Source organism: Salvelinus alpinus, chromosome 4 (genome assembly GCF_045679555.1).
Source record: "Salvelinus alpinus chromosome 4, SLU_Salpinus.1, whole genome shotgun sequence".
Classification (NCBI taxonomy): Eukaryota; Metazoa; Chordata; class Actinopteri; order Salmoniformes; family Salmonidae; genus Salvelinus; species Salvelinus alpinus.
The window spans coordinates 63,954,689-63,980,000 of NC_092089.1; the positions used below are offsets into that span (position 1 = coordinate 63,954,689).

Genomic DNA, 25,312 nt, shown 5'->3' on the forward strand with positions numbered 1-25,312 from the left:
CTCAGCCATAAATGTCCCTTTTTCACCCAGCAGACACCCTGTGACTTAGTAATCTGCTCAACACCCTCAGAATGTTTGATTTTAACGCAGTACAAATGTTATACACTGAGTGTACAGTACATTAGGAACACCTTTCTAATATTAAGTTGCACGCCCTCAGAACAGCCTCAATTTGTCAGGGCATGGACTACAAGGTGTTGAAAGCGTTCCATAGGGAAGCTGGCCCATGCTTCTCACAGTTGTGTCAAGTTGGCTGGATGTCCTTTGGGTGGTGGACCATTCTTGATCCACACGAGGAAACTGTTGAGCGTGAAAAACTCAGCAGTGTTGCAGTTCTTGACACACTCAAACCAGTGTGCCTGGTACCTACTACCATACCCGTTCAAAGGCACTTAAATCTTTTGTCTTGCCCATTCACCCTATGAACGGCACACATACACAATCCATGTCTCAAGGCTTAAAAATCCTTCTTAAACATGTCTCCTCCCCTTAATCTCGACTGACTGAAGTGGATTTAACAGGTGACATCAATAAGTGATCAAAGCTTTCACCTGGATTCAACTGGTCAGTCTAGGTCACGTGTCAAACTCAACCCACGGAGGGCTGAGTTCACACTCCACCCTTGTACTCAATAGATGAATTAAATCACGAATTAGTAAGGAACTCCCCTCACCTGGTTGTCTAGGTCTTAATTGAAAGGAAAAAACAAAAACCCGCACACACTCAGCCCTCCGTCAAATGAGTGACACCCCTGGTTTAGTTCATGGAAAGAGCAGGTGTTCCTAATGTTTTGTACAGTTTCTATGTTCAATGAAAACCCCTATAACATGTAAATGTACAACAACAGGTGTCAGACAGTGGTCAAAAAACACAGGACACTTACTTGCTAAGCACAACTGTGTTTTGATCTTATAGTGCCACCTTGTGGTCATAAAAATTATAATACTTACCTACTTAGTGGTCTTCAATTCATGTTGGGACATCAGGCTGCAATAATCAGTCTGTCTTCTACCTGTTAAATAATAAATACATAACTAATAAAATACAGGTAGATAAATATATCTGGATAACCGCTCTAATCTCACCGATTACTTCCAATGTACCTCAGCTTTGCAAGGCTAGATTTTGTATTTATTTAAATAAATATGTTTGCGATTACATTAAACATACTCCAAATACTGTGAAAAAGGAGGCAGGACACAGTGAACACATATAGCATGTATTGACAACCATATTATGCAAGTTCCACTGCAAAGAATCAGAGGAGACCGATTGAAACAGATATAGAATTTATTTTCAACCAGAAGTAGGAAAATAGATAGGTAGGACTAAAGAAAACAAGCCAAAGGTGTTATAAACAGAAAACTAGTCCAAAGACAGTCAAACCACGAAGACGGCTTAAGAAGAAAACTGAAAAAAGCCTTGTTTACCATTCAGTTTCTTAACAGTTTGTATAATTTTAAAAACAGCTGCCTTGATTTTCTTCTCTGTTGATGAACATTCTTTGAATGTTGTGCAAGTGTTTTTGCTGGTATTCCGTGAATGGTAAACAAGTCGTTGGTCCTGTGTATGTACAATACAGTGACACATCAATATAGTATGTACTCAGCTGGCTACAGATAGTTTATTGATGATCAGGATTGTCTATTGTCTATCACTATCAGCAGGGAGGAGGGTGAGGCCTATACAAGATGGAGACATGGAGGCAGGAGAGAGAGATGCGTGAATGGGGTGATTGTTAGTGAGGTGGAATCTGCTGTAATTGCACTTGGTCTTACGGGAAAAGCAGTGGAAAAAAATGGGTGACTGAAAAAAAGTAGTGGATATGTTAGCTTCCCCCAAAAAATATTTTCAAAAACATTTACTTAATGACTTTGAGGGTAATACTGCCAAGTTTCTGGGGGATGGAAATGACCGGTCTGAAATAAGATGCACTGTTGCAAGCCAAAATCTTTGACAAATTACTGTTATGGTTGTACAAAAAAAAAATGTATAAAAGGCTGTTGGAAAAGGCAAAGAGACAAGTCATGACAGTGGTCTATGGATGGGAAGTGTATGTACTGTATAGAACAGGGGCGTCAAATCATTCCACGAAGGGCCTAGTGTCTGCTGGTTTTTCCCTTTCCATTAAGACCTAGACAACCAGGTGAGGAGAGTTCCTTGCCAATTAGTGACCTTTATTCAATCAATTACAAGGGAAGAGCAAAAACCAGCAGTCAGAATGAGTTTGACACGCGTTAAGGTTAGAGGGTGCTCTACACTTGGACACAGAAAGCAGATTCAGTGTGCACCTTGCCAGGGAACGCAGTCAGAGCAAGTCCTATACAACGGAGAAAACAGAAGCACAATGAAAAAGTCAACCGAGTTCAACAGTGATCACTAACTAACTGAAGCGAATGGTGACACGTCAAGCAGTGTGATTCTCCCTCCTTGATCCAATCATAGAAACAAATGTTTGGGGGGTGCGGGGGCGTTCACAAAGTGAGGGTTAGGAGGGGACCAGAGTAACTACTCCGTTTAGCCACTATGAAGCACAAGAACAGTGGCAAGGACCAAATAGTACTCAAATCACCACAGGACCAGACTACAAAGCAGAATTAATGAGTTAGCCAGCTAACTTTGATTAACATCCAGAAATAACCATACATTTTCTGGTTCGTTTAAGAATTAACTTGTGTTTTTGGTTGTTGAGTCAACTAGGTCCTTCTCATTTCAAGCTCATCTTTTGTAGTATACCTCTGAGCATCAATTGAGTTAGCCAGCTAACTAATTTTTTCAACCGATAGGCTTGAAATGGGCATGGACTCATTGGCTCAACCAAAAACAAATAAGTTTAGTCTCCTTAAGAGGCACGCCAGGATCTTAAGCACAAATTCATAACATAGTATGAATTGGTTTCGTTACATACCAGACGAACTGCAACATATGAAATGGATGACTTAGTACACAAAACAGGGGCCACTTTTGGATCGTGAGCACCACTCAAAACTACTAGCTGAAATTACACAAAAGTTTGATTGCATCTTTAAAAGGAACCAGAAAATGTAGTTATTTCTGGTTGTTATTCAAAAGTTAGCCGGCTAACTCATTGATCCTGCTTTGTAGTAGAACCCTCAGTCTAGCTACCAGCAGGAAGTTTTTTGCTTCGTTTTACATTCATGTTGGTTTCACACCAGTCAACAATAGTGCTGTCTAGAACTGAATCGGCTAATAAGACAATGCTATCCTGGTCTAAGACAATAGTATAAATCTGCTAGCCTAAGCGACATCCCAAATACAGCAGCGGAGAAAAAGTTGAAATATTCACGTTTGGAGTTAAACTACTCCGCTTAGGAATCTTCATTCGATAAGCATTCTGCGTCCATTTTTACAGCGACCCAAAGTTGACCAAGTTAATGTTTTAATGATAAAAAAATGGCTATCATTTCTACCAAAAAAGAGAATCATTTGGTTGATGGAAAGGTGGGGTAAGGTATGGAAAAGCAATGAGTAAAAATTAAAAATGTAGCAATCATAGGATATACACAACTCAAAGTTTTAGGAAGGAAACATGATACATATTTTATTCACACTTTACAAAAAAAGCTAAGTCTTTAAATCTACTACAATACTACCAGCAATTCAGGGGTATCAAACTGGACATTTGTTTCTGTTCAAAACAAATAAAATATATCAAGGGGGGAAAGTAAGGTCAGAAAAAAAGCTTTTGAACAAGGACTCAATTTATATTCCCCATTTCAACCTTTCCCCTCTGTAAAAATTCATAAAATTCTAACTTTAGCACAGTGGCGAAAGCATCATATTTACTTTAAAAAGGGGATTTTAATTTATTCAATAATAAATGTGGGAAAGGAGGTGGGGGCGGGGGGAGCGTGATCATTCCATTTCCTGTTTAAAAATGTGACGGTTGCAATATATAGTCAGTCACCGCGGACATATTTCAGTCCCGATGGTAACAGAACAGAGATGGATAACGTCTGTCTGGGCCACCTGACAGACGGGGAGACGGGTCAGTTCCACAGACGGTACCGCACAGAGGCTTCAGTAGCGGGGTTAAAAGGACTAAAGTAATACACTTGACTGTTAAGTGTCTAGAGGGTTGGACATAGGGCTAGGTATAGGGGGAACATGCTTCTCTAGATTCAGAATTCAGTGGTGGAGGGGCAAGACAGGCTAGGTGACTATGGTGATAAGGGACTATCAACGGGGTTCTAGGAGCTGATCTAAAGTACACGGAGGGTGCAAAACATTCTGGAAGTAAGGGGGTTCAGAAGAGAAGAGGTCTTCACTTTGCCCCCAATGGGAAAAAAACTAAAGCTTGACAAATATTCCATACCGGATTACTAGATCGCTCAACAAGGAGTATATACACATAATTGTCACAGCTCATACAAAAAAAAGGAAGAAAATACAAAACGATAACAAAAACCCCAAAGGACATCAAATGTGTGGACAGTATTTAAAAAATAAATGGAGAAGAGGTTGTTCCGGAGTTCGCCGACTGTAAATAGTGCAAGACAACAAAACGGCTACGGCGAGGCACAATGTTCATGTTGTACAACACTAATTGTGGGATACTGGATGTGCGTGATGCAAAAATCACTCTTGGGATCAATCTGAAATGACAACCTATTTCCTATTTAGTGCACTTTTGAACAGAGCCACATGGGACTGGACAAAATTAGTGCACTATAGTAAATAGGGTGTTATTGGAGACCCAACCTTACTTTAGTCTGAACTGTGAGTGGATGAATGGGTCGGTTGGTGGCAGGCTGGCAGCAGTATGGACCAATGGCTTGTAAATAGAATGGATTTGAAGATGCATCATATTTAGTCAGTAGGTCTATTTACAATCTGAGAAACATGTTCTCAAATCATAACGGGAAAACAAGCAATACTGATACATAAAAACAGTTAACCTAGGGCGGGAGTGCAAAGTAGTGGCAGCGAACGCCTGGAACAACCCCTTACGTCTTTTGTACAAGCTGGTCATTTCAATTTCATCTTAACATTTACTGGATAAAAAAAAAAATTGCCATAGTTTACAATACAATCCTGTCTTTTTCTTTCTTCAAATTGGATCATAATTTACTCATAGTACAAAAAAACCCTGCCAGAAAACAGGTCTTTTGTGACTCATATACAATCGTGTAAAGACAATCTAGATTTATATTCTGTACAAACACTTGTGAAAAAACCCACTGCTGTAGCGTACGGAATTTATGGCTGAGGGAAAAATGACTACTGGCCTCAAGAGACAGTGCTACAAGATCTGTGTATGTCCACGTGTGTGACAGTGAGAGGATTGCTGGTTTAAACTCCTGTACATCAGCTATTGCCCTCCCTCTTTAAAAAGTAACAAATCTGAAAAATGTTTCGTTGAGAATTTCCTCCGTTGCCTTGCCCCTCAGCCAAAATCCCCTACCCCATTACAAAAGGTGGTATATGGTCCAAATCAGGAATGGGCAACGCCAGTCCTCGGGGGGGCCTGATTGCAGTCACAATTTTGCCCCAGCTAACACACCCAACTCCTATAAATCAACTAATCATGATAGTTTAAAACCCAATTAGTTTAAAAATCAGCTGTGTTGGCTAGAGAAGGTGAAAAAGTGTGACACCACTCCGGCCCCCAGGGACTGGAGTTGCACATCCCTGGTCCAAATGAAGTCCTATTAACAAGACTAAGTCAATGACTCTGTCACGTACGCATGCAGAGGAAAAACAGTGTGCAAAAGGGGATGGTCGCTGGCCACTAATTACATGTTATTCAACTACTTAAAATCATTCAAATCTGTTCCAATCCAGAGGAAACAGATACATTTTTTTAGCACTATGCCTGACCGGCATGCCAACAAGCCTCCGCTAACTAGAGCTTACTTGCTTCCATACAACAGGTCCAGACAAGTGTATTTGGTGGTTGCCGTCATCCTTTCCTAAAAGGATAATAATCAACATCTAAAAACTCCTCAAGGCAATTCCACAGGAACAGAGATCCCGATTTTTCACTTTAAAAAACGTATGTCAAACAAACCCTCTCTACGCACAAGGCCTACTTTCGACAATTCCCACAGAAGATTGAACAAAAAACGTTTACTTGATGAACAGCGCAGATGAAAAGTTGGTAACAGAACGACGGCACAAACCGTCATTCTGTTACCAAACTTTGCACCGGCACTGTTCCAATTAAATGCATTTCTTTCAAAATTCCGTGGAAATTGTTAAAAAGTAGTCCTTGTGCATAGAGTTGTATGTTTGTTTAACTTTGCAATCATTGGTTTTTGTTTGACATACATTTGAAAGTTACAAATCGGAGTCAGTGTCACGGTTACCGTGGAATTGCCCCTCAGCAGTGACATCAGTCTACATGCACCAGTGGGGTTAGTTCCTATTGCACCACTTGTCTCCCTCTCCAACTGACTAGGTTCTATTAGTCAATAGTAGTGGACTGGTAGCACCAGGTGAGCACCACCATTTTGGACCCACAGAGAGATTGGCCCTATAGCACAGAAAGGAGGAGCAGCACACCATATTATGGTAGATAGATATACCATCACATTGATCTCAGTGGGGAGAGAAAAGACAAGGCCCACTCTTAGCCTTGGCTGAGACATTAGACATGTCTGTTGCTGCCATTTTTGCTGGTTTGAGATTGGTATAGGACAGACTATCAGCTGTAAGCTTTAGAAGTGGCGTCCTTTCTCTCCTTGCCTTGTGAAGGGTGTGCACAGCTCTCGAGTGATGAAAAGGTATTTCTCGTGCCATTGTTCAAGACTGCACAGGTCATGTCAAAGACAACAAGAGTCAGGTGATATTGCTAAAGATCTAAATATCTATACGGGAGCCAGAGGGGATGTGGTGATATTCGAAGCTAGCATCCCTTCTATCTGTTAAAGAGTTACAAAAGCATTATGTGTAAGAATGACCGAGGGGGGGGGGGGGGGGGGGGTAGGAATCCAAAACACAACACAGGATTGACATTTTCTAAATGGAAACAAATGGAAAACGACAATGAGGAAAATAAAAAATATATAATTGAAATCCCTGTTGGCCAGACCTCACTGTGCGGCTGATTCTTATTTTACAGGTTGGTTGTGTATTCCGTCTCGTCTTCTTTCCTCCAAGTGACAACGAGAGAAGAGCTGGAGAGCAAGAGGCTGCACACTGCTATAGCATACAGCACCCCTGGAGTGGGGCTGTCTCACCACTACCTGCGTCCTCCAGGCAGGTGGATGCCGTTGACCTGGTTGTTGGCCTGGCCCTGAGGCAGAGTGCTGGGCAGTAGCAGCTCCAGCTGGGCGAACAGGGAGAAGTGGTCAGAGGGGATGTGGGGGTGCGGGCAGCCGCTGATATTGTTCTCATGGAGCCAGTTGGAGTCCAGGGGACCCAGGATGCCGAGCACATTGATCTGAGGCTTGGAGTAGAAGATGTAGTCAATCACACCCTGAGGAGAAAGAGAGCACGAGAGAGAGAAGAGGGGGATGAGTGAAAGGGTTTACAAAACAGATTTTAATTAGGAGGACAAACCGGCCATCAAATAAAAAACGGTTTGAATGGTGTTACGTGCAGGATATTGCTATTTAAGGAACGCCCAGTGCCGACTGCCGAATTGACTGCAACGATTAAGCTAAACAAGCAGGAATGATACCCTACAAAGTGAGCGTTGGCTCCTTGCACAATGCACATCTTCCTTTGTCATGTGGTTGGCAATATCCTCCATTTTAGTGTCAATGTCTTTTTTCACTTGTCTGCGATCCATTCCTTGGTACAATAGCGATGTAGCTGTGCAAATGTAGCTTTGCAAATGTTTTAGCATTTCTAAGCCAACTACTCAACCACCTTGGTGGACCTGCATGACATTTCTGTAAATTAGCAAAATATTGCTCAATAACTGATACTTGTGGGCCGGTATTAGTTGATACAATACTACAAGTCTGCAGACAGGAAGAGTAGAGCGATGATGCGCTTGAAAGACAAACAACCTGAACCAACTTCCATGCATTGCTAAATGTAATTTAGAGATATTTATTTTAAAATCAGTACAAAAGTACATTTCCGGCTAACGGAAAAGCTGATGACTGAGGCAGAGAACATCATGCCTAACAATTAGACACAGTGGACAAAATGTCAGAGTACATGAAACCGTCGCAAAGCAGTTGTAATGCTGCGGAAAAATCCATGGGTCAATTTCAATGTCGTAAAAATAGTATTTCCTGATTAATCAGGACAAGGACAAACAGCAATCTGTAGCCCTGTCAGAAGGCGGTGTCAGAGACATTGCTTCAGGTCTGCCTACATTTGTGTGGCTCCCTCACCTTGAAGTCAAAGGTGTAGTTGGTGTAAGGCATCAGGCTGTCCTCGTAGGCGCTCTTCAGCTTGAAGCCGTGGGTGATCCTGGAGTTGGACGTGGAGTTGCCGTTCTTGCCATTGCAGTTGAAGTTGGTGAGGCTGTCAAGGTAGCGAAGATCCTTGAAGTCCTTGTGGGTGCAGTCCACTCCACCCTGACTCAGGTACTCCACCACACCTGGAGAGAGGGACGGTAGGGGTTTACATAAGTCCTGTTCAGTATAGGGGAATGTGCTACCTAAACTTGTCCAATGACGACAGATGTTCCTTTTCCATTGCAAAACGTTTTCCCTACCGAACACAACCCATAAGTGTCTGTTAATTCCTTCATTCAAAGTAAAAATCACCAAGCAAGCAGCTAGTGGGCCCATCACTATATTTATCGCTTATACCTTTACCTTTGATGGCTTCTGAGTACTAAGTCCTAAACTTGGGATAGTGTTAATTATCAGGTATCCTATTGAAATAGAGTGCTTAGGTTTAGAGGGTATACAACAGAAGTTAATATTTATCTGTAGGAGGAAGGTATACGGTGTGTGCAATTAAGCTTGAAAATGTGCTGAGTGCAGGTAAAACAATCACGTGGCAGCATTGATGGGGGGAGAGAGCCACGGATTAGTGATGAAGAGGGTCGAAGTCAGGTCAGGTTAAGGGAGAAAAGTTTATTGCCCGTATCACTTAGTTTCCTGCCTAGCAATAAAGACACGATGTTTAGAGAGGAGGAGACTCCACTTAAAGTTCCTATAAATCACAACTATTGTAAACATGTCTTTGTCTAATGCAGCTGTATTGACCCAATGGGACAAATAACCTTGGTTTGAGCTTTCATAGTGTCCAGCGACTTTTTACTCAGAATTAGAACCTAACACCTAACCCAGCCACTCACCAGAGTCTGGTAGAGAGTTGAGGTCAGCACAGAGAACAAGAGGGATGCCGTTGGTCTCCCCAGAGACAGAGGAGAGTTTGAGGCTGCGAGTGGCCTTGTCCACAATGTTCTTCACCTCAGACAGGAACATCATGGTCTGGACCAGCTTGACGTCGGAGTACTCCGGGTCCCAGTGCATGTGGGCGTTAGCCACCAGGAGGAGCTGTTTCTCCATGCCATGCAGAGACTTCCCCGCTGGAGAAAAGGGAGAGAAAAATGTGTTGTGGTTACTTTAAATGGTCAATAAGCAGTAGAAACAAAAAAGTCACCACCACTGTTTTGGAAAAAAGCTGGAAAAATGGAACATGTCTTTAAAATCATAAAACAGAGCCATGGATGCAAGTATTGCCATCCATGATATCAATATTATAGTTTAACCATGTTGAGGCCATAGTTCTCCTGATAATATTTACAATACACTGAACAAAAATATAAATGCAACATGCAGTGCGACATCTTTGCATCGAGTTGATCAGGCTGTTGATTGTGGCCTGTGGAATGTTTTCCCATTTCTCTTGAATGGATGTGCAAAGTTGCTGGATATTGGTGGAAACTGGAATATGCTGTTGTACACGTCGACCCAGAGCATCCCAAACATGCTCAATATGTGATACGTCTGGTGAGTATGCAGGCCATGGAAGAACTGGGACATTTTCAGCTTCCAGAAATTGTGTACAGATCCTTGCGACATGGGGCCGTGCATTATTATGGTGAAACATGAGGTGATGACAGTGGATGAACGGCACAACAATGGGCCACAGGATCTCGTCACGGTATCTCTGTGCATTTCAAATTGCCATCGACAAAATGCAAGTGTGTTCATTGTCCGTAGCCTATGCCTGCCCATACCATAACCCCACCACCACTGGGCACTATGTTCCCAACTTTGATATCAGAAAACCGCTCGCCCACACGACGCCATACACATGGTCGGCGGTTGTGAGGCCGGTTGGACATGCTGCCAAAATCTAAAACAAAGTTTGGTACGGCTTGTGGTAGAGAAATGAACATTACATTTTCTGACAACAGCTCTGGTAGACAATACTGCAGTCAGCATGCCAATTGCATGCTCCCTCCAATCTTCAGACATATGTGGCATTGTGTTGTGTGACCAAACTGCACCTTATAGAGTGGCCTTTTATTGTTCCCAGTACAATGTGCACCTGTGTAATGATCATGCTGTTTAATCAGATTCTATGCCACATCTGTCAGGTGGATGGATTATCTTGGCAAAGGAGAAATCCTCACTAACAGGGATGTAAACAGATGTGTGCACAACATTTGAGAAATACGCTTTGAGAGTACGGAACATTTCTGGGATTTTTTATTTCAGCTCACTAAACATGGGACCAACACTTCACATGGTGTTTTTATTTTGGCTTCTGATGGGGTACAACAGTTGAACTAAGCTCATGTACCCATTGATTCTTGAGGAATATAAGTCCAAAAATGGATGTAGCAACTGCTGATTGCCTTTAAAAAAAGGCAGAGCACAGCCATGGGACACAAGCCAGAAAAGTGCAGCAACAGCCGCTCCCCTATTGAAGTTCTAGGTTTAAAGTGAGATGAAGATAAGCTGCTGTGGTACACCCTTGAAAACCGACTGGGAGAGACCATTTCTAAGCCATGTCGATATCCACCAAATAATTCAACTTTTCAGGGAAGTCAGGAACCAATATACACAGTCAGTTAGGAAAGCTACGGCTAGCTTTATCAAACAAACAGAAATTTGCTTCCTGTAGCACTAACTCCAAAAAGGTTTTGAACACTAAAGTCCATGGAGAAAAAGAGCACCTCCTCCCAGCTGCCCACTGCACTGAGGACAGGTAACACTCACCACCGATAAATCTACAATAATCAATCATTTCAATAAGCATTTTTCCACAGCTGGCCATGCTTTCCACCTGGCTACCCCTACCCTGGCCAACATCTCAGCACCCCCTGCAGCAACTTGCCCGATTCTGTCAATCACCACATTCTTATCGGCAGACGCAACAGTCTTGGTTTCTCTAATGACTGCCTCGCCTGCTTCACTAACTACTTCTCAGACAGAGTTCAGTGTGTCAAATCGGAGGGCCTGTTGTCCGGACCTCTGGCAGTCTATGGACACAGGGTTCAATTCTCCGGCCGACTCTTTTCTCTTTATGTATGTACGTACGTACGTATCAATGATGTCTCTCTTGCTGCAGGTGATTCTCTGATCCACCTCTACGCAGACGACACCATTCTGTATACATCTGGCCCTTCTTTGGACGATGTGCTAACAAACCTCCAAACGAGCTTCAACGCCATACAACACTCCTTCTGTGGCCTCCAACTGCTTTTAAATGCTAGTAAAACTAAATGCATGCTCTTCAACCGATTGCTGCCTGCACCCTCCCGCCCAACTAGCATCACTACTCTGGACGCATCTGACCAAGAATATGTGGACAACTACAAATACCTAGGTGTCTGGTTAGACTGTAAACTCTTCTTCCAGACTCACATTAAGCATCTCCAATCCAAAATTAAATATAGAATCGCCTCTTCACTGTTGCCGTTGAGACTGGTGGTTTGCTGGTAATATTTAATGAAGCTGCCAGTTGAGGACTTGAGAGGCGTCTGTTTCTCAAACTAGACACTCCAATGTACTTTCCTCTTGCTCAGTTGTGCACCGGGGCCTCCCACTCCTCTTTCTATTCTGGTTAGGGCCAGTTTGCGCTGTTCTGTGAAGGGAGTAGTGCACAGCGTTGCACGAGATCTTCAGTTTCTTGGTAATTTCGCACATGGAATAGCCTTGATTTCCCAGAAAAATAATAGACTGACGAGTTTCAGAAAAGGTCTTTGTTTCTGGCCATTTTTAGCCTGTAATCGAACCCACAAATGCTAATGCTCCAGATACTTAACTAGTCTAAAGAAAGCCAGTTTTATTGCTTCTTTAATTAGCACAAGTTTCCACCTGTCCTTACAATTTCTTTCAAAAACAAGGACATATCTAAGTGACCCCAAACTTTTGAACGGATGAGTATGTATTTAAACTCTGGATTGCTGATGCTATACATTGGCCAATGAGATGCTTTGAAGCCACAAAATTACATGTAAGTATTTCTTGATGTAGTGGGGACCGTAACATAAAAAATGTGACTTTATAAAAATGTTGGAAGCATGAGTTTTTACTCAAAGACTTAGCTATAGGTAACCAGATCGTGACTACAACTAACTACACAGTTATGTTTTAGCATTTATACATATTTATTAACTTATGTTAGGAACTACACACAAGGCACTATTTATCAACGTCATATGGAGAACCAGTGCTACCTATGTAGTTCCAGCTGGCTAACATTAGCATGGCTAGCAGCTAACATGCAATTACACTCCAAACCAAGTATTGGCACTGGTGAGCTACTATGTACATCAACAAAGTAAAAAACATAAATTCATGCAAAAAACTGCATCTCCTCGTTTCCTGTGTTTGGAAGTGGTAGTCGAGCGGGTAAGCGTTGTAGTGGTTTTCTGCCGTTCGTTGCTAGTACACTAAAACCCAGAAGGATGGGGTTACTACTCATTTGAAGTGGGACCGGTTTGTCTGGTTGAAGCAAGCAGATTGGAGTATGGGAACCGTGCGCACATCTACTGTATGACTTTGATGGCTTAGTATAACCAGTGGAAGGTAGAATTCGGAATGAGACTGACAAACCAGGTACTGTGCTGAGCGTGACTGAAGCATTCAACCTCCATTTTCTACCAACCTACAGGTACATCGCAAATATCAGCAGCAATGGCGATAAACTGGGTAAATTCAATGTGGATTTACCTCACTATAGGAAAAGCGGACTCCCTCGGCCAGTGAATCGACCTCTCCCGCTGAAGGCCTCTCCTTGGCCCTTGACTTGGTGGCCAACTCAGCCGTCAATCGGTAAGTCTCTGCTCTCTCTACTTTATATCTGCTGGCTTTTTGTTGGGTTCTGTGGGTTCCTGCCAGTGCTAGACTAGTTGTTCTCTAGCTTACTACTTAGATATGTCGACTGTGGTGGTTGGCTAGCAAGCAGGCTAAAATAAACTTTAGCTGGCTGGCAAAGAACTGATTATACCGGTAACATTATTTGATAACTGGGTAGATGGCGTTATGCATTTCCAAAACGTGTTTACTTTAACGTAGATACCTAGATATTTAGTGTGTATGTATCGATATGTAAGCTGTGTGCTCTGTTTTTTAAATGTATGTAGCTCTGTCCGTGAGCTGTTCTTGTTTATTTTTGTTATGCATCATGTCATGTTTTATGTTGACCCCAGGAAGTGTAACTGCTGCTTTCGCAATAGCTAATTAGGATCCTAAAAAAATATATGTTGAGCCCTGAATGGGATAGTGTCATAGCAAGGTCTAGGATTTACGGCAGCGATGGGCAACCCCCCTTTGTAGGCCCATGTATTTAAAAAATAAAAACTTGTGAAGTGTTGGTCCCATGTTTCATGGGATAAAATAAAAGACCGCAGAAATGTTCCATATGCACAAAAAGCTTTTTCTCTCAAATAGTTTTGAAGAAATCTGTTTACATTCCTGTTAGTGAGCAGTTCTCCTTTACCAAGATAAACCAGCCACCTGACAGGTGTGGTATGTCAAGAAGCAGAGTAATCAGCATGATCATTACACAGGTGCACCTTGTGCTGGGGACAATAAAAAGCCACTAAAACATATGTGGCGTTGTAACAAAACTGTCTCAAGTTGAGGGAGCGTGGAATTGGCATGCTGACTGCAGGAATGTCCACTAGAGCTTTTGGCAGAGAATTTAATGTTATTTTCTCTACCATAAGCCACCTCCAATGTAATTTTTGAGAATTTGGCAGTACGTCCAACCGGCACAACCGCAGACCACGTGTAACCATTCCAGCCCAGGACCTCCACATCTGGCTTCTTCACCTGCGGGATCGTCTGAAGGGGAAGGGGTGCTCAATAGTATTTCTGTATGTATTAAAGCCCTTCCGTGGGGAAAAACATGCTGATTAGCTGGGCCTGGCTCCCTAGTGGGCGGGCCTGGCTTCCAAGTGGGTGGGTCTATGCCTTCCCAGGACCCCCCCATGCTTGCACCCCTGCCCAGCAGAATATGTGAGTCAAGTTCAGCAGTTGGCCGCTCATTGCTCAAGCGCTCCATGTCCTTTCCTACGCTCTGCTAAAAACCGCTCCAGGCCTACAGAAAAAAAATATCCTGCTCCCAAATTCACACCATTCATTAAAATAATAATTTAACCAAAACCATTTATTTCTGTGACTACCTGGACCTACCAATTGTTTTATGTATTGAAACTATACCACCAAAGATAGGAATGAAAAGTAAGAATAAACATTTAACGGTGAACGTAAGACACTAACAATTTCAAAAAGGCTACATGTCATTAAACAGCATATAAACATTAAATAGGTCAGGAGCCAGAACGGGAGCCTAAGGAGGAATGAAAATTAATTTAGGCTCTATCATTTCAATTATGGTAGGGACATAAACCACACAGCATTAAAACATTTTGTTGTATGAAGTCCTAAGTCCGTAAATCGCACATAGGCTGTGACTTACTTAGAATTAAATACAAATTCAATGAAATTACTTATTAGTGCCTTTGAATTCAATTTTAGAATCACGAGCGTGGCCAGCCTGTGGCTTTAGGCTCATGCGTGAGCCGGCCAGCAGCGGAGAATATCCCCTCCACACTTGCAGAGCCACTGGGGATGCTAAACACCCTTTTGGCCACTCTTGCTAGGCTGGGCAGAGTTTTTGTATTTTTCTATTAGGTAGACCTAAAAGGTTTTTAGGCAAAATAACTCAATCAAAACAGAAAGCTCCTTGAACGTGGGAATATGCCAGGCCTATTGGGCAAAAATCAAATTATGGCCCATTGTATTGATAATATCAAAAAGTTTGAGATCTGATTTTTTTATTATAAATACAATGACATTTATCTACCCACCTCATTCCTTTATTTTAGCATGTGCACATAGTAAGTACACCATCAAACTTTTGGGATAAGTGTCTTTTCATATTCCACAATGATTCTTTAGTTGTGGATGTTTCATGTAGCCAGTGTGTAACTACTTCCATACCCTGCGTGTAGAACAATGGCATCCGGTCTGCAACTTAACAGTTTAGTACCATACCAGCAGGTGTCATCCAAGCCTTACACATAACAGTGGACACTACATCACAGCTCTCCCTCCTCACCTTTGTTAGTAACCTTGATTTAGCGTTTTGTCAGTTTCTTTATGAAAATATTTAGCGAACTCCATGACAGTAGCTAAAGCAATGGGCTATTAGGAGCACAAGTAGACTACAAATGCATGCTGTGGCAGGCATGCCTCTTGCTCATGAAGTGAGCGTTACTGGAACGGGCAAGAAGGCCGACGCTCCAGCCTTCGGAAATCTCACTCCCCACTCCAGTCAAAAAAATCGGGCACGCTCCGCTCCTCGCTCACATACTCTGCTGCCCAGTCATGTGAAATCCATAGATTAGGGCCTAATTTATTTATTTCAGTTGAATGATTTCCTTATATGAACTTTAACTTATCAAAATGGTTGTGTTTATATTACACACACCTACTCATTCAAGGGTTTTTTATTTTTACTATTTGACCTGACCTTCACCCGACCTCAACCCAATTGAATTGGTTTGTGATGAGTTGGACTGCAGAGTCAAGGAAAAGCAGCCAACAAGTGCTCAGCATATGCGGGAATTCCTTCAAGTCTGTTGGAAAAGCATTCCTCGTGAAGCTGGTTGAGAGAAAGCTTTGCACACTGTTGGCAGTCATCAAGGCAAAGGGTGGCTACTTCGAATTACATCAAATGTAAAATATATTTTTTATTTGTTTAACACTTTTTTGGTTACTACATGATTCCATGTGTTATTTCAAAGTGTTGTCTTCACTATTATTCTACAATGTAGAAAATAGTAAAAATAAAAACCCTTGAATGAGTAGGTTTCCAAACTTTTAACTGGTACTGTATGTATGTATATATCTCAATTGTTTGGAACTCAGTCGGGGTCTCAACCTAATGTTGGGAGTTAGAATAGTAGAAAACAAGTTGTAATTTTGAAATTTGCTTGTGCAGCAGCAGTTCCTCTTGTTATGACAGTCACTGACAGTCAGTCAATTAGCCCATGTCAGCAAAAAATATATATATATATTTAGATTGGTAAATTAGTTTAGGCAGCCATCTAAACTTGTAGTAATCGTGGTCAAATTACTGACCAGGGGGCCCACATTGATTTAGTCACTCATATCACTGCAAACATTTCTCTCCACCCCATGACAAAATGTGTAGAACTGCTGGAAATGAACTGCAAAACGTTTGTTCTTCTCTGTCAGGACGGTGGCCGCTAAAATGTTTTGCTAGCAAGGTGGGTGCCCCCCCCAACAACAAAAGTTAACTTAGGGGCCCCAAAAGGCTAGGGCTGGCTCTGACTGCATGTGTGGGTATGACGTGGGTACAAAGTCCCGCTTGCCACTGCGGCCCCTCGTGATGACTTCAGATTTATTTGTGGCCCACACCCCCATCAAAAGTTGCCCATCACTGGTCTAGGGTGAGAAAAGGGAGAGGGCCATAATTAGGTGTAGGGTCTATGGTTTGAAAAGGGACATAAAACTCACAGGATTCCTCCATCATCTCCTTGCGGACCTCCAGCAGTACGGCCACTCCGATGTTGTCCTTGGTCATAACCCTGTTGAGCATGGCCTCAGAGCCTTCAGAGTTAGCCATGGCCAGCTGGTTAAACTCTACCGTGTGTTTCTGCACCACACCGAACCTGAGGGTAGGCGGCAAGGGGGAAAGAGAGACGGGCAGAGAAACAGATGTGATAAGCAAGATGTGATAAGTAACCAGGTTTCCATCCAACCATTTCATGTGGATGAATAACCTGACGCATAAAAAAAAAGTTCACAACAGGGCTGATGGAAACAGGAAACGTTGGTACAATTTTAGAATTGTCAACTGACAATTTGTTCGTTTGACATGGTGGGATCTTTGTGTTATTAAAATTCATTATGTGAGATATGGTGGCGGAAACACCTACCACCACAACGTGGAAAAGCATTAGGTTTATTAGGCAGATGAAATCAATGATGAACTTCACATGGCGGTTAAGTGCACGGTGATCATGCAAATCTCCAATAGGCTAAATATCTAGGGTAGGCTATTTGAACGCGGGTGACATGATCTGTAATCGGCTGCCAATTATCAAATAAAATGATCTTTCTCATCCACATAAGCTATCCACTTTATCAGCAAACTGTTGTCGAGAGCATGCGCCAAAACCAGATTGGTCAAGTTTACTTTATATCACCACAACAGTTTGATACAAAACCACCAGTAGAGTTAAATTTAACTTCTATTGTTTTTTGTTTTTTTCGGTACGTGGGAACTTAACTGCAAAAGTGTTTTTTATGTCATCATGTACAGCCTTTTATTAGCAACAAGTCAGTTGATGGAAACACTCTGGTGGGAAAATGTGCATATTGTTTTTATGCACATTTTAGAATTTTTACTTGAAAATCTGTCACCATTTGGATGGAAACTTAGCGAGTGTCTGTCAATGAGCATTGTATGGAGAGAAAAAAAAGAAAATACAGCATTGACAGTGCTCCTCCGGTGCACTCACTTTTCTGTCCTGTAGAAAACTGCACACCCGTCCACATGTTTGCGGTCTGACTCGTGCATGGTTCTGGCTCGAGACTTTGGGCTGAAGAAGCCCTCGTAGCCGTGCTCCTTCAGCTCTGGCAGGAAATACTGGTAGTACTGCTCCGTCTCCACTTCCTGTAGAAAATAAATCAAAATCCATACATTAAAGTGGACAGACGACTTAATGTACCCAAAACATGTAGCAGGGAAATCAGGTTCATTGATTAATGACTTGCCAGAGAGAAACCAAAATGACTGCGACAGGAGTTGTTTAACACTGGGTCGAGGTTTACCCACATACCTGTAGGTTGATGATATCAGCGTTGCAGTTCATGATCTCCTGCATGATGGACTTCTTCCTGTACTCCCAATTGAGGGCCCAGGAAGGGCAGTAGCCATAGAGCTGGCGCGTGGCGTACTTATCACACAGCACATTGTAGCACATCACTGAGAACAACGCTGAGAGGGAGGACACGGAGGGAGAGACGTAGGATATAGAACCTTATTCAGTGTATTCTTATTTTAGGGCCGGGAATTTAACAGTATCGCGATACTCATTAGTATTGTGGCAAGGAAACAAAACACTAAGCGGATTTAACTTCTTTAGGAAAACAGCCTGTGTGTGTGTGTGTGCACGTGTACAGGGACTGTCTGCTGGTCTCTCACCAGAAGGTCTCGTCTGGTCCGGCTCCTGGAGTGCGATCCACGACCGTGACGGGGGCTGCTCTGTGGGGGCTGGGGACAGGAGGAGTTGTCCATGTTAGCCATTAGTAATTTTTGCTAAAACGTTATGTGAGAAACAGAGGGTGACTTACTGCATTTGATTGAACCTGCCAGATTGTCCAACAGGTAGTTCAACAGTTTCCTCGTGCCATCATGCTCCTGGTAAAGGCTCATGATTTCTTGTGCAAGTGGATTTCCTGATAGGAGCAGGAATGAAGACAACGTTGAATTAAATTTTTTTTTTTTATGCAACGGGATCTACAATGGAGTCCCCAGAACGGAAGGATTACCAAGACAATAAGCCACACTCACCTTTCAACCCCAGTGTTTGTAACTGAAACAGTTTCCCCAATTCGAATGGCAGAACCCGCAACTGGTTGTTATTTAAAAGCAGCTCCCTGTTGAGGACAGACATTGGGAAACACAAGCGTCAGAGACAAGCCCCTGTGACAATACAGCCCCTTCCTCAACTTTCCCATAAACCATAAACACATTGACCAGTGATCTATACAGACAAAAGTAAATGCTCTGTGAGCCCAACAGGCAACGGTTATTCTCAGGCACCAACTAGTGACACGTTTAGAACAAAGTGAATACTGGGAAGTGCGGTTCCCAGCAGCTCACCTGAGAGACACCATGTGGCCGAGCTCTGCCGGCAGGCTCCTGATCTTATTGGACGACAGATCCAGGTACAACAGGTTGTGTAGTTTGGCAATGTCGGGTGGGATGCGTGACAGACAGTTGTCAGCGATATGTAGGGCAGTGAGGTGGGTCAGAGTCCACAGAGATGGGCTCAGGCTCCTGACATTACCTGGAGAGAGATATGTGGAGGGGTAGATAACCACACAGTTGAGTCATGTCTCTGTGGTGGCTTTTCATGCAAAGCAGATACAGGTTTGTTTCTATCTAATACACGAGTAAACAATCATGCTGGACTTGCAAGTCAAACCAATATACAGGCTTATAAAACAGAGGACCTTATCCTCTAAGCACGAGAATGCTGGTCACTGAACAAAAATGGTTGATAAACTGGCCTAGACTAGAGCATCCTCACTTGCTGAGTCCTAATATGAGAACAGCACCCCTCCACAGCCTCTGGGCCACCCCCCTGCAATGCTCACCTGTGATTTCCAGCTCAGCCCAGTAAGACTTCTTTCCATTGGCTGCCTCCTCAGTTGACATGATAGTGTACATCCGCCTGGGGTCTGGCGGTTCATATTTTTCCTTGGGCATTCCTGCTGTAACACTGGGGGAAAGTTTTTTAAGTAACTGAACATTATATATCTATCCACTGATAACATGCATGTCAAACGCAATTAGATATCCATTGCACAAAACTGACATTTTGAAAGTGACTGTTCACTAGCAGCTTTCTAGGTACTTTACAAACATGCAAAGAGGAACCTAACTTTTCAAGAGGGCTTCGCTTGATTCTGACAACTTCTGGAAATGAGGCTCAAAGATGTGGCCATATTATTGGCTGGCTGCTGATACTAATTGCAGTAATAAATCCGGTTCAATGAGAATGCGTTGCTTTACAACTTAGCAGCGAAGGAAATCAATAAAGTTGAACTTATAATACTCATTGCAATAGCTCGGTTACCTAGTTAGCCAGCCAACTAACGTTCGTTCTACACAACAGGCCGCACAGAGCAATAACCACCACTAAATAGTTAGAGAACACAAACTGGTCGGCTAGTTAGACAATTGGGTGGCGCGTTGAGGCCGGCATCGGGTCAGGAAAAAATGGACTTAGCTAGATAGCCCCTAACAGTAGCTAAAATTCTAAGCTAACTAGCAAATTAGCCAACGAACGGCCGTCCGCTACAACATAACTTCGTGAGAATTATAGTTAGCTGATATAGTTACCTAACCAATGAATTGAGAAGATATTAACGGCTGCATATTATTCTAGATGTATCTGACCATAACACGCTAGGCTGACAGAGTAGCAACTAACTAGCTCACTTATGGCTAACTAGCTAGCGTAACTATGCTGGCTATTCCTAATGGAAATCACCGCTGAAAGCTAATGTTGGCTAGCTAAGCTAGGTATCTACATTTTTCGAACCTGTCCGACTTCATATATGCATAAGTAGCACTTTATGAAACACCTATGCAGCAATAATTGAAAACAATTGAGTTGTGGATCTGTTTCACCCGAAGCAACTCGTCGCTTGTGTTGATTTTACCTGCAAACGCATACCAATCTGTATCGCGAGGACGAGTGTGTGCTCTCTTTTGTTTCTACTTTCTCGTTTCCGCTGCTGTATCACAAGGAACAAACAAGCATCATGGCGACTGTCAGGTTTTTTTCTCTCTGTGTGATAACAACGCTTGATGCTATTGGTTAGCTCTTGGATGGACCGCACCATCTGCGGTTGAACCAGGACGGCTTTGGCGCAGAAGGACCAATGTGACAGAAATTTCACCGGATATATAAATGTGAAGCCTCCGCTTGGCGTTTCCACACACTACCAAATTTGGTAGTGAGAGGAAGCCCAGTGGTCAGCAGTGGTAGAAGATGGAAAGAGATGGATTTTGGCCGACATTCTGCAAATTTTCTCATCGATGAAACATTTGATCTCAATATAGTTTTGTGTTCGCAACACTACAATCTGTTTTGAACAGAGTGGAATAGGTTTTGTAGACTTTTCCCTTTGTCAAAGTGTTTTAAAAGTGCGTTGTTTACAAGGAGTGCAAAGGCGAATTGAGTTAATGCAGACGCGCACTTCACAGAGTAGGCGTTCCCTAACGGAAATATGCAGATATTTGCTAGAACAGGCAAATAGGACCTCGCTGGGTCGTGCTTGGCTCTTCCCACCTCCTTGCCTGTTCTGCCCACTATGACTAATTTGTTGCCATTGGAAACGACAGGGTGTGGTCTATCTTGGTTTAGTTATACACATATTTTGCTTTGGTTTAATGTTTATGTGAAACTTTAGGGGTGTGTTCAAGAGTCAACAGCTGTCAATCAAACTGATATGACGTCACAGGATTCATGTCTCAACTTTAAATACTCTTGGCTGTACCATTCATTGTTCTTTATAATGAGCAAATCATGAACACTCTAATCCTACTCATAATGAGGGGGTGGGCTGAACAATACAGCAGATGGCTATGTTCTTCATACTCTAGGTTCTTTGCTTGATTTGAGACCATACAACCTATCAGCATATTGGGCTTGAATTACTGGTTTACTTCCTGTATTGATATTGATGGGATTGAATCGGGTGAGCGTTGATTACATTCTATTTGGAACCGGGCTGCCTCCCAGGCCTGAGCCTGGTGCCTGGTTTTGGCAAAAAGTCATCTCAAAACAGAAGTGACGTAGGTTAAACATGTGGAGTAATAAGTAGGAGTCTGTGTTTTCACATGATTGCTTTTGATAAAAACACTTTATCTGCCTTCCAAAAGAAAACAAGTTAAAACATATACTGTATTTTATGGAAGAGTTGTACAGTGCCTTCAGAAAGTATTCATACCCCTTGACTTATTTCACATTTTGTTGCGGTACAGCCTGAATTCAAAATGGATTAAATAGATAATTTTCCTCGGTCATCTACACACAATACCCCATAATGGCAAAGTGCAAGGCGGGCCTTAGGGGGCCTGGCCCGCCCTACCATACCTCCTTGCCCGTCCATATAAAATAAAGAAATATTGATACTGTATTTGACCAAGACGCGTGCTGACAGAAAGATGCATCAATCTCAGATACAGCATCTGATCAAGCGAAACAGCGCCCCACTGTGTCAGTATGTGTAGACAATGTATCCCATGCTGTCTGGACAAAAACAGTATGGCATGTCATACTACAATGAACAAATATATAAACGCAACATGTAAAGTGTTGGTCAAATGTTTCATGAGCTGAATTAAAAGTTCCCCAAAATGTTCCATACATAAGGTTAAGGTTCCATATTTGTTTACATTTCTGTTAGTGAGCATTTCTCCTATGACAAGATAATCCATCCACCTGACAGGTGTGGCATATCAAGAAGCTGATTAAACAGCATGATCATTACACAGGTGCAACTTGTGCTGGGGACAATAAAAGGTCACTCTAAAATGTGCAGTTTTGTCACAACACAATGACACAGATGTCTCAAGTTGAGAGAGCATGCTTTATTGTATAACATCTGCTAAACATGTGTATGTGACCAATAAAATGTGATTTGGAGAGAAGTGGGACAACATTCCACAGGCCACAATCAACAGCCTGATCAACTCGATGCGAAGGAGATGTGTCATGCTGCAAATGGTGGTCACACCAGATACTGACTGGTTTTCTGTTAAAGGTGTCTGTAGCCAACAGATGCATATTTGTATTCCCTGCCATGTGAAATGTATAGATTTGGGCCTAATTACTTTATTTGCATTGATTGATTTCCTAATATGAACTGTAACACAGTAAAATCACAGAAATTGTTGCATGTTGCGTATAAAAATGTTTTCTGTGTTTTTCTGGCCAGACAGGATCAGATACATTGTACTACATATAGTAAGACAGATGGGCGCTGTTTGGCTATCTCGTATGGAGAGTGATTCTTGCCAAAATTAAGCCTAGTGAAGCTACTGATACCTCTCACCAAGTCACCTAACGTCTTCCTAGCGCCATAGGATACTGCTATAAATTAACATTGACTGTCAATTCAGCCAAGTTTTTTGTAAGGCATCAAAACCGCCGACGCGTTCACGTCACATGACACGTACACGTCATGTAGACGTAGGTGAGGAGGGGGATTTATTTAAGATGCTCTTTGAAGAGGTAGGGTTTCAGGTGCTTTCGGAAGTTGGGCAGGGACTCTGCTCTTCTAGCTTCAGGGGGAAGCTGGTTCCACCATTGGGCTACCAGGACAGAGAAGTGCTTGGACTGGGCTGAGCGGGAGCTACCTCCTACAGGGGTGGGAGGGCCAAGAGACCAGAGGTGGCAGAACAGATTGCTCGGGTTGGTTTGTAGGGTTTGAGCATAGCTTGAAGGTAGGGAGGGGCAGTTCCTCTTGCTGATTCGTAGGCAAACACCATGGTATTTTATGGATGCGAGCTTCGACTGGAAGCTAGTGAAGTGTGCGGAGGAGCGGGGTGACATAGGTGAACTTGGGAAGGTTGAAAACCAGGCGGGCTGCAGCGTTCTTGATAAGTTGCAGGAGTTTGATGGTACAAGCGGTGAGCCCAGCCAACAGAGAGATGCAGTAGTCCAGATGGGAGATGACAAGTACCAGGATTAGAACTTTCACCTCTTCCTGTGTGATGTAGGGTTGTACCCTACGGATGTTGTAGAGCATGAATCTGTAGGAGTGAGTCATTGCTTTGATGTTTGCAGAGAACGACAGGGTGTTGTCCAGTGTCACGCCAAGGTTCTTTGCACTCTGGGAAGGCGAAACTGTGGCGTTGTCAACCGTGATGAGAGTTGATGAAAGGTCTTTGAGCAGCAGGCGGAAGGAGGAAGAGCAGTTCCATTTTTTCGAGGTTGACCTTGAGGTGGTGGGCCGACATCCAAGCTGAGATATACAGTTGAAGTCAGAAGTTTATATACACCAAATATATTTAAACTCAGTTTTTCACAATTCCTGACATTTAATCCAAGTTAAAATTCCCTGTTTTAGGTCAGTTAGTGATTACCATTTTATTTTAAGAATAATAGTAAAGAGAATAATTTATTTCAGCTTTTATTTCTTTCATCACATTCCCAGTGGGTCAGAAGTTTACATACACTCAATAAGTATTTTGTAGCATTGCCTTTAAATTGTTTAACTTGGGTCAAACGTTTCGGATAGCCTTCCACAAGCTTCCCACAATAAGTTGGGTGAATTTTGGCCCATTCCTCCTGACAGAGCTGGTGTAACTGAGTCAGGTTTGCAGGCCTCCTTGCTCGCACACGCTTTTTCAGTTCTGCCCACAAATTCTCTTGAGGATTGAGGTCAGGGCTTTGTGATGGCCACTCTAATACCTTGACTTTGTTATCCTTAAGCCATTTTGCCACAACTTTGGAAGAAATCGAGAATATCAATAAGCATTTCTCTACGGCTGGCCATGCTTTACACCTGGCTACCCCAACCCCGGCACACAGCTCTACACCCCCCGAAGCAACTGGCCCAAGCCCCCCTCCCCCGCTTCTCCTTCACCCAAATCCAGACAGCTGATGTTCTGAAAGAGCTGCAAAATCTGGATCCCTAAAAATCAGCTGGGCTAGACGATCTGGAACCTCTCTTCCTAAAATTAGCCGCCGCCATTGTTGCAACCACTATTACTTGTCTGTTCAACCTCTCTTTCGTATCGTCTGAGATTACTAATGATTGGAAAGCGGACACGGTCATCCCCCCTTGAAAGGGGGAGACACTCTAGATCCAAACTGTTACATACCTAAATCCATCCTGCCCTGCCTTTCTAAAGTCTTCGAAAGCCAAGTGAACAAACAGATCACTGACCATTTCGAATCCCACCGTACCTTCTCCACTGTGCAATCTGTTTTTCGAGCTGGTCAAGGGTGCACCTCAATGACTGGAATGAATTGCAAAAAAGTTGGAGACTGATATCTCCCTCACTAACTTTTAGAGTCAGCTGTCAGAGCAGCTTACCGATCGCTGCAGCCCATCTGTAAAAAGCCCATCCAACCAACTACCTACCTCATCCCCATATTTGTTTTTGTTTTTCTGCTCTTTTGCACACCAGTATT

The 25,312-nt window shown here is 42.8% G+C and overlaps 1 protein-coding gene across 1 annotated transcript; it reads right to left on the reverse strand.

Annotated features, from left to right (window-relative positions):
* Nucleotides 1–1,272: 1,272 nt before the first annotated feature.
* LOC139574114 (CCR4-NOT transcription complex subunit 6-like) lies at nucleotides 1,273–21,043 on the reverse strand. Its single transcript, XM_071398300.1, has 12 exons — nucleotides 20,826–21,043; nucleotides 19,755–19,879; nucleotides 19,258–19,444; nucleotides 18,946–19,031; nucleotides 18,726–18,830; nucleotides 18,577–18,645; nucleotides 18,212–18,369; nucleotides 17,891–18,045; nucleotides 16,884–17,038; nucleotides 9,230–9,463; nucleotides 8,313–8,521; nucleotides 1,273–7,441 (listed from the first exon to the last, which is right to left on the reverse strand). Exons 2-12 carry the CDS (start codon nucleotides 19,864–19,866, stop codon nucleotides 7,205–7,207), a joined length of 1,707 nt encoding a protein of 568 aa, XP_071254401.1. The 5' UTR covers nucleotides 19,867–19,879; nucleotides 20,826–21,043; the 3' UTR covers nucleotides 1,273–7,204.
* Nucleotides 21,044–25,312: the final 4,269 nt, after the last annotated feature.

Bases quoted from the DNA above. Each gene is read 5' to 3' on its own strand.
- LOC139574114 (XM_071398300.1), bottom strand. From the start codon at position 19,866: ATGCCCAAGGAAAAATATGAACCGCCAGACCCCAGGCGGATGTACACT. The intron at 18,831-18,945 runs GTGAGTGTGGCT...TGCTCCTATCAG, and splicing joins ACAAACACTGGGGTTGAAAG to GAAATCCACTTGCACAAGAA. The intron at 9,464-16,883 runs GTGAGTTTTATG...CCTTTTCTCCAG, and splicing joins GGAGATGATGGAGGAATCCT to CGGGGAAGTCTCTGCATGGC.